Here is a 9,612-nt window from a genome sequence, read left to right on the forward strand (position 1 = left end):
GCTACATGTTCAAAGAACATCCCAGAGGGATGAAGAAACCCTGTCTCAGGTGTCAAGCAATTCTTTTGATAGAAGCTCAACAGTCTATTTTTTGTTTTTATTCTCTGAAAAAGTATAAGGAAACATTTATGCATTTAGGCTAGCTTTTTACTAAGTGCTGCATCATTGCAGCAATGCATTCATTCACTAAGTAATGCATAAATTTTTTGTTTAGAATTCTTTGGGATATCTTGAATGCCGCTTTATCATACCTTTCTTTATTCCAATAATAGCTATCACAAAAAGATGAAGGGGGTGGTAGATGTTTGTTAGAACAAATAGTCAGCTGGTTGTCTGTACATACTCTATGTACCATACCACACATACTGAAACAAATCACTAGTCTGAAGAAGAGGGCACTAAGAAAAGTAGCATATTTCTAGTTTTCTTTTTTAATTATACCTATAAGGAGATGTCCTGCCATGTTCAGAGTATTTGTCTCTTTTCAGAATCAATTCTTTATGATGCACAGGAACATTGTAAAATAGTAATGTCAAATAAATTGTATTTGCAACAAAAAAAAAACCCCTGGAATTGAAATAAAAGATGGCAGGGGACTATCTTAATAAAAAAAAAAAAATATTTCTTGAAAAAAATCCCGTCAACATAATTTGGCTGTACTAAGTAAGTAAAATGCTGAGCGTGACTATGGTAATCAGGATGCAAACAGCTAGTACTACGAGCAGTATGATTCGGCAACATTTGGAATGCTTATTTTCTCTCTCTTTCTTTTTTAATAAGGTATCATACCCAGGAGTATAAATATCCCCCATCCAGAACTGTAGATCATTAGGATTTTCCTAAAAAAAAAGATCAGAAAATGAACTCAGTTCCTCTCTCTTGCACATAAAGTCATTAGAACACAGCTAGAAGTATTTTGGCTATCATCAGATAGTGATTAATGAACTTAAGGCATCACAACGCAAATGCAAGGAACTTTCACTTGAACATAGGTAGTGCTACTTGCCAGATGCTGCAAATGTTCCACTGGGGAAAATTAAAACCCTGCTTTTTAGCCAGGAACCAAATGTAGGACACCAGCCATTGAAATGTGATTAAAAAACCCAGAAGAAACCATGTTGTCTTCTCAAGAAGAGATGGCAACTTACAGACACAGATCTGAGTCCCTTTCCAAAAAAGGGAGCAGTAGGAAAAATACTCAAAAAAGTAACCCTAAAAGTGGTGTGTGCCAACCCGCAGGCAGGCGGGATCCAGCATGGTGTGAATGAGACTGAGAAAATGCATGTTATTTGATAACAGAATGATGTTATGAACAGTTATTAAAGTGGATATATAGTATTTAAGTGCCTTGTTTGCAGTTCTTCCCTATGCAAACAGGGCAGCGGAGTTCCGGGATGCTGTGGTTTAAGGCTTTCTTCAGTCACAGAGGCCATGTTCTGCAGAACTGAAACTCCTGAAGTCTAACCAGATCCCTACACCTCTCTTCCTGATCAGACTCATGTTAGTATCGTGTCTCCACCAGAAAAATGCATCCATATTTACTTCTGGAATCCCACCAAAACAACCAAGTGGGCAGCACAGTGGTTCACACGCGCACACACAGCTTGTGGCAAATCACTTTGCTCGCACGCAGCCGCACCAGCGCCTTACCTTGATGTGGCTGGCCAAGCTGGCGTGCAGTGAGTGCCTGTCGTAGTCTTGCACGGTCCAGGAAGGGGTCTTTTTCTTCTCCTCCCAGTCATCATCCACATGGATGTCACTGTACAAGGGGTTGCTTTTGATTGTGGATTTCAGGGTGATGGGTGTAATGTGTTTCCCAAGGGCTTTGTCTATAATTTCTTGACTGACCCTGTTCGAGTCTAAGCCTGGCAGCTCAGTGACATTTCTCTTTTCTCTCTGTAAGGCACAAGTAAAATCAGAAGTTAGCTTTCATCATCATTTACCTACGACACGGGCCTCCTTCCAGAATTATCACTTGTAGTACAACAGGATCATTTTTTAAATTACACATGCCACAATTTTTCTTGTTCTGGCAAACATCTACAGTGCAGTAAGGGAGCCTGGCTGTTCACTCTAGGCAGATTTCTTCCTTCTGCAGAAAGCACGTGGGTACAATCTGAACATTAAACTCTTTTGCAAATGTGAACTGACATCGTAATGCCTGCTGAAAGCAAGCCTCTGCTTTAGCAAAACAGTGTAATGGAGCACTGCAGTAGAAGATGCGATCCTGATGAAAGCTGTGCCTGTACGATGCAGAAGTAGAGCTGTAAGGCCAAAGCAGAAATAAGGCACAGGGGTAATGGTGGGTTGTAAGTTACTAAAGCTGCACCTCTGACAGCAGGGGTGGGATTCACAGCACTGCTGAATGCAGGATGTCAAAGGGGCCCTTGATTCAACTGGGGGAGAGTCCTGACTGTGGGCACTGTCAGACCTCAAAGGTAATCAAACGTCTGAGCAGTCTCCCACCACCAACAATCGTTAAATTGGACCTATTAGAACAGGGCGGTGGCAAGGGAGGAGGGTGAACAACTCTGGTAGGATCACATTTTTGAAAACTCACAAGCTGCAGCTTAACACAGCACTAAGAGCCTCTTCAGGAACTGGTAGGATACTAGTTACCATAGTTTTCAATCTGTAATTGCATGGAGGAATGCAATCAAACTCGCTGTTTCGAGCTGTTCAACATTTTGTGCACATCGTAAACAGACGATGAAGAGGCTGGGACCTGAGAAACTTCCTTCCATGAAAGGACATCTTTCTCGGGGTATTTCACTTATATTGAGATCTTCAGCTGTTAAGGTGCCACGGGCTGGATGGACTTCAGCACCCGAAGGGCTCGTGGCTGCTAGGGGCACATCCTGCTTCTCCTTCCACCATTCTGGTGGAAGCCCAGGGGATCCCACCTCCTCCTGCAGACTGGGTCTAGGAGCCACTCAGATCCCACAGCAGCCAGTGCAGGTCCCTAAACTGTTAGCTTTTTCTGCTTAAGTAATTTTTTGCCCCCTTTGTGGGCTTGTGAATCCACTTTCAGTGGAAGCCAGCTGCTATATGTCATCACCTATTTTATGCCTCAGCACCTGTGCAGACATGTAGACATGTGTGAGTTGGTCTGGGGCAGGCAGGTGTAGACGGAAGCAGGAGGGCTGGTTTCCTTGAGAAAGGGAAGGTGGAGAACAGAAAACAGTAGCCTTTGTTTAAGAAACTATAGGAGAAAGCATCATGCTGGCATTCTTATCACCACATCATGCACAAGTGACTAAGCATGTTTCCCATCAACAATTACCATTAGTAAGTGGGTGGATCCTCAGTGCCCTCCCAGTCCCTCTATTAGTTAATAGTTTCCATATGTCATTCCTTAGCCTTGACATGTCCCTTGACAATATTACTCTTTGAGTTGCAGTTGCAGCTGGCACTGAAGCCCTCTGGGTTGTACTGGCCAGATTTCAGCTGAGCTGGTGTTTTTAACTGTTGTTTCTTTCTGACTACGTTTTATTTTATTTATTTTCTTTCTTATTTAAAATTTGTCATTGACCTTAATGATGTTTCCCTCAGGCTTGTAGTTCAACTTCTCCAAGTTGAACTTGGAGAACATTTTGCTGAAGAATATGAACAGTCTCACCAGGGGACGCTCAGGCTCCCTAGGCTAAAATGTTAAAAGAATGCGACTTGACTGTGATTTCTAAAGCTGTTTTAGATAAAATGCTCCAAAACTTGGAATAGATGGCATGATTAAAATTTGTTCACAAAGAGTGCCTTCTGGCAAAACTTTTTGCCCCTTCTGTCTGCAGTACCTTCCTTTTCATGGGTATGAGAACAGGAGAATGTGGTGGCCTGGAGGAGAGGTACAGAGGGATTAGGCTGGGAGGGGCAACAGTGTTTTACCAGGATAACTGGACTGGAATTTGGGGTAAGTTTGTAGAAGTTTTAGAGAACAGACACTGAAGCGCCAAGCAAATCTGGAGAGTACACTTGACTGAAGGCAAACATTTGGCTGTGAAACTTCTGCAGTAGATATGTCCTAGATAGGAGTTAGGGAAAAGGAAGGAGAGAAGCCTGATGCACGTACACAAATAAAAGGTTTAGGTCCAAGTAATGAAAGAGAGAACTATGAAGAAGATTGTGTGAAATGTATGCGTTTACAGAAGCAGAAAAACAGAAGAGATTGTATAATAAAAACATGCCTGCTAGTATTAATTCTAGCAAAAACTACATATTTTTCCTTCTAAGATTAAAAATGTCTCCCAGCAGTTTTCACAGACTTCTATGTTTTCCTTCTGATTCATGAAGCAAATGTTCAAAGAAAGAGGAAAATATTGTAAACTTAGGTGTCCATATGCATCACAGAATTTGTATGATATATACTATGCCTGAGAAGGATGGTGGAACAGATCAAATCAGAACAAATTTATATTACTATTCACTGAGTGGAAGGAAAGAATAGCAAATACTCAAAGCAGCAGTAGTTATGAAAAACTCTAAGAAACTGTCGTTGAAATGTGTTGACGAAATATTCGTTTAACAAGATGAAGAATGCTCAACTCTGCAAACACATAGCTGTGTTTGATCTACATATAAGCAAGAAAGCTGTTATGGTTTATAATTCGTGTTTCTCTGAGAACAGTTTGTCCCTCTTTGACAGACCCGGAGAGCTGGCAAGTACAAAAAGAGGATTCTGTAAAAAGCCTGAAGATATATTAGTTAGTTCCATCCCTGGGTCAAAATGTGCTTACTCCGCAGGTTTTTCTTGCTGATTATTTCATAATGCAAAATATGCATATAGGTACATTGTGCTATATATAAATAAAAAATTATAAACTTATCTATATTGCTAGGAAATATTTTGATCTCATTTTTTATCTTGACTTCTTCCTTCTGTTCCTGATGCTGTCATTGTTTTTAGCACTGAAACAAACTGAGGGTCTAACCGTTCTCTCCTCTGTCTGTGCTGTGAGACATCAAGCTAATCACCCACCAAAACCAGGACATCAACAATTAAGGCTAGGCCTTGGTCTCAAGCCCTTCTACTTGCAAGAGGAGATCAAAGAGATGCCTGAAAAATTAAGGAAATTTACTTCTTGCAAGTCAATGCTTTCTTTACTCCCTCACGAACAGAGTTAATTTCTTGTCCCATGGCCAGCCATGTTCTCCAGCTGTGGCCAGGGAAGATAACGCAATAAAAGCAACAAACACCATCGATGGGCAGCTACGCCTACAAGTTTTAACCGAGGGAGTCTTTTAAGAATTTTAGGGCCACTAGATACTGCAGGATTTGTTTTGTAACAACCTCCTCAATTCTAACGAAAGTGGGCAGCACGTTGATTATTATATTTGCATATCATTTCTTTAAAATTATAACCCTCTGTTGTGCAAAACCCTTGTAACCACCCTGGAGGACTCCCCCAGCACTTGGAAGGGCATTTCTCTGATGTGGAGACCTGTTTCTAAGACAGACAAAATGGCTGACAGACAGAAATCTGTAAGGTAGTAACCCAAGAATCACTGTGATAGTTGTAACAACTGTATAGGTATTGCTAGGCATTTGGTCATTTGTCAGGACAAATAATTATTAACTCTTCAGAATTTCCTGAGCAAATCTGGTCTCGTAGGGAATGCTGTGGAAAAACAATCAGGAAGGCGAGGAGTAACCGAGGGTAGGTAAGGAGATCTGAAAGACAGTAAGGCAGACATCTAATATCAAGGATTCCTCAGAATGCAAGTTTTCTTGTTGAAGGAACTGAAAGGGATCAGAATTGCTTTTGAGAGACTTAAGGCAGCATCAGGTACTACAAAGCAACCTGGGAAGCCACCTGACGTGGACAGGAAGGAGATCAGTAGACAGTTAAAAACACTTAAGCCGAAGTGACAGGAATATTTAGAGAAAAGTAGGCATTCATACAGACTATTTTAATTGTGCAGCATTGAGACTACTTCTGTCCTTGTGATGAATTGTTTACTTAAAGAAAGCTGTTTTAGCTGTCATGGGTAATGGAGTTCTGTAGGGCAGTGAGTAGATCATGTAAAAACTTCTGTTCGGTGTGAGACCAAAGCTCCTGGTAACCTTGAAGCTGGCTCTGATTGTGGCGAATTGTAGATGTCTAGGGAAGAATAAGGGAAAGAGTGGGAGTATGCAACGGACGTATGAGCCAAGGGTCAAACAAGTGACTGCAACCCAGCACCTAACTTACTGGTTACAAAAAAATCTCTTGTCCTGGTACACTGAGAAACAAGCAAAGGCAGGACATAGGCATTAGCTCAGACGACAGACCAAGATGGGGTTAGGAGTGCAGTTAATGTGATAACTCTCACACCTGCAGGCCAAAATTTTCTCAGCCTTGTGAAGTCATAAGTAAGAGCAGCATGACGAGATGTAGCATGGTGTTCTAAGACTCTGCTCTCTGCTGTCTTCCAGAAATAGAGAAAAAAAAATGGAAATACAAAGAGGAAAGACAAGTCCAAGAATTGCAGAAAATGACCAAGTAGTCTACAGGGGGGGCATGCCCCTTGGCTATCAGAAGTAGCTGGGGATTGATCATCTGATTTATGTTGAGCACTAAACTTACTGTGGGGCAGAGAGTCCAGCGGGCTGGACTTTTTCAGGGCAGTCAGAAAGCAGTCAGTAGCTAGCCATTTGCAGGAGAAACAGTCTGTGCTTTTTATGCTGCTTTTCACAAGGAAGGGCCAAGATTCCTGGACTGCTTTATGGTTTGTTTTGTTCAAAGTAGACGATGAAAATATACGCTAAGCAGGGAAGCTGTTCAGTTTGCCTGATACAGAAGAGGAAAGTAAGGAGAAAGAGCGGCAGATCTTTGGTCAGCAATAGGAATTGTCATTATATCAAGCTGCTTTTTATAATGAAAATAAATTTAAAAACTTATAGGTGGAGAAAACAAGTAAGTGCTTAAGTGCACATGAATGTGAGTAATGTCATAATAAAGGTCTGGAAGAGGCCACAAACATGACACTGAGAAGTCACTTTACACGGGGAGCCCTGAGTAGTGATAGCTTCTTAAAAGAAAATGAATTTCTGAAGCGGGAATTTAGGTTACTCTCAAGGTTTAATGACTTTGGGAGTCCGCAGGTCAAGCACATATGTTCTGAAATGAATTCTGCTCCCTCCGAACGGCCCCCCCCATTTCCGTTTCTGAATTAACTAACCCTTAACCCCATTAGCTCTCTCATCTTAAAGCAAAACATGTTATTCATGCGCCATTAGATCTCCGCTGTGCCATCGTGTTTATTCTAATGTCTGGAACTCATAAGTTCTTTTACATTTATTTGATTGTCAGCAGAAGGGAAAAAAGGAGGCAAACTCATAAGGGAGAGAGAACAAGGCACAGTGAATTTTATCTGGACAGCTTTAATTCACTAATGACTACACTTAAAAGTATACGTTGTGCCTTAAGTTTAACATTTATAAAACTTGCTACATTGCAAACTGCATTTCCTTTGAAATGGCCATCCCGCGGCTGGGAACAGAGTTCCCGGAAAACCCTCTTGCTGGTGGTGAAGGGCAGAGCACAAGCCGAAAAAGCGCAGGGCTCGCCACACGTTTTTAATCCTCCCGGAGCTCTGCAGCCCTGGCTCGGTGACAGTCCCTCGCGTTAAACCACAATGGGGAGAAGGATCCCTGCTGCTGCGGAGGCTCTGTGTGTGGCAGCCTCCCCCCTGCACAAAAGAGGGGGTTTGGGTGGGGTGGGGAGCGAGGCCAACATTGCACCATACCCCATTGTTTGGGATCCCACAGGCTCCTTCCTTGGTTAGAGCTCTTGGCATGGGAGACGAGGGGGTGACCATGCGTCCCGTCCCCCGTCCCCCACCCCCCCCAAGCTCTCCTTGGGGAGTCACCAGCAAAGATTGTACAATGGGAGCAGAGGTGGCTGGAGGCACTAGGGTGGGCAGAGGGAAGGATGTCTGGGGTGGGGAAGAGGCTAGGGAAGGGTGGGGGGGGGGGGGGCTGGGTCATGGAAGCTGTTGTCGGGAGGTGGAGGACTTTTGCATGTGGATGAGAACTGGAATGGACTCCGGGAGGGAGCGAAGGGGTTTGAGGAGCTGGTGAGGAGAAATGTCCGAGAGGGAATAACTGCAACTGGAAGGCGCTGTGCGAGACTTTAAGGATCTTTCTCTTCCTCTTCCCTCCCCCGGGCTGATTTTTTTTCACTCCTACTCCTCAGTCCCCTGGGGAACTGGACCCCCATCCTAAGGATCCTCAGGATGCAGACCCTTCTCCATCCCCCATCCCGGCCCCCCCTCCCCCCCTCAACTGCTTATGCGCCTTGACAAGAAACAGACCTTGGAGCTTTTGCTCATGCTAGGCGTGGGGAAGGCGAGGGGCTCCCTGGGCAGCAGGGAAGGAGCACGGTGGAGCAGCAAGTGAGGCCCAGAGGGGTGTGAGCTGATGCAGCTGTACTGCTGCTGATCCAGACATGAACTTCTCTGCCGCCGGCTGTAGGGCCTCTGCTAGGCAGTGCACATTTACATTTTTACCGAGAAACTGCTGCTATCACTGTATAATAATCTGGATTAACACAGTCGGTGTGCATCACACTTTCAACTGCTGTTTGTCAGGATAACAGGAAGGTCAAAGTAGAAAGAGAAAAACAAGGCAAAATAAAGAGAAAGATACAGTGAACAATGTAGACATATATAAGCTTGTGAGACACCAGCGAGAGTCTGTAGTACTCTCTCTAATGTGTTTTTTTTTCATCAAGTTTAAGGGATATGACCTGCCTTTCAGATTTAAGTCTGTGTTTTTTTTCTCATTCCTTCAGAGAGGGTGTTCCATTCACCCCTTTAGTACAAATAATTGGCATTTGACATCAGTAAACATTCTGGGAAGAGCTATGAAAATGTTACAATGAGCAGTATAAAGCCTAATGTACTGAAATAAAGTCAGCAGGCTGCCCTGAGGAGAGAGAATCTTCTCTTGGAGGCTGATCCTCACTGAAGTAGACAGGAAAACTTACAGGGTTATTAGTGATGCAGATTCAGAGATGCAGGAAGTTGAATCCATGGCTGAAGTCCTAACCTCCTGTCATTTGTCTCCTGATCCCCAAAACAGGGTAGAAAAATGAGGAACAATGTCAGCCTCTTTTAGACCTTACCTGTAAATAGACCCTGTTGTGCCACCGCTGCACTCCAGGTAAAGCTGCTTCTGGGAATTTTGCCAGGCTGGCCTGTAGAAAGGCAGAGTTTTTCATTAAAGACTTCACCTCCAGTTGCAGGAATTTGTCAGGATGGTTGTTGTTGGGCAAAACGGAGAAGTCCATGCTTCTGTCCTGTAGAGTAATAATGCAAACAGCCCCAGCTTCTGGTTCCTGGCTGTGCACGCTCTTTCTATTATTAATGACGTGAAGAAAGATACGACAGTTTCCTGAAACTGTATCTGACCCCTGTTTGGTGTCAGGCTCACTTATATCATCTACCAATGATAAAAGATTGTTTAGAAGCGGCAGAGCAGACAGGACATGTTTCTGTAAGTGCCTAGCTTAAGTTTTCAAGTTCAAGGTCTATTTTGATAGATACATCTGTGCTCATTAAAGCTAACAGAGTACCAGTTAGTAGATGCATGAGACACTTAAATGCATACCAGCACTTCCTCAAGTGACCTGCCAA

The 9,612-nt window shown here is 43.3% G+C and overlaps 1 protein-coding gene across 1 annotated transcript; it reads right to left on the minus strand.

The window, feature by feature from the left end:
• Positions 1 to 659: 659 nt before the first annotated feature.
• Positions 660 to 9,266, minus strand: MINAR2 (membrane integral NOTCH2 associated receptor 2). The gene is made up of 3 exons (XM_086771319.1): positions 9,102 to 9,266; positions 1,651 to 1,896; positions 660 to 839 (listed from the first exon to the last, which is right to left on the minus strand). Exons 1-3 carry the CDS (start codon positions 9,264 to 9,266, stop codon positions 660 to 662), a joined length of 591 nt encoding a protein of 196 aa, XP_086627445.1.
• Between the last annotated feature and the right edge of the window lie 346 nt (positions 9,267 to 9,612).

This window comes from Chlamydotis macqueenii, chromosome Z, assembly GCF_036417535.1.
Source record: "Chlamydotis macqueenii isolate bChlMac1 chromosome Z, bChlMac1.mat, whole genome shotgun sequence".
Classification (NCBI taxonomy): domain Eukaryota; kingdom Metazoa; phylum Chordata; class Aves; order Otidiformes; family Otididae; genus Chlamydotis; species Chlamydotis macqueenii.

What these genes read in the sequence shown, in the direction of transcription:
- MINAR2 (XM_086771319.1), bottom strand. Translation starts at nt 9,266, where the DNA reads ATGGACTTCTCCGTTTTGCCCAACAACAACCATCCTGACAAATTCCTG. An exon ending in ACAACAGGGTCTATTTACAG is followed by an intron (nt 1,897 to 9,101) that starts GTAAGGTCTAAA and finishes TGTGCCTTACAG; the next exon opens with AGAGAAAAGAGAAATGTCAC. An exon ending in GCTTGGCCAGCCACATCAAG is followed by an intron (nt 840 to 1,650) that starts GTAAGGCGCTGG and finishes CTTTTTTTTTAG; the next exon opens with GAAAATCCTAATGATCTACA.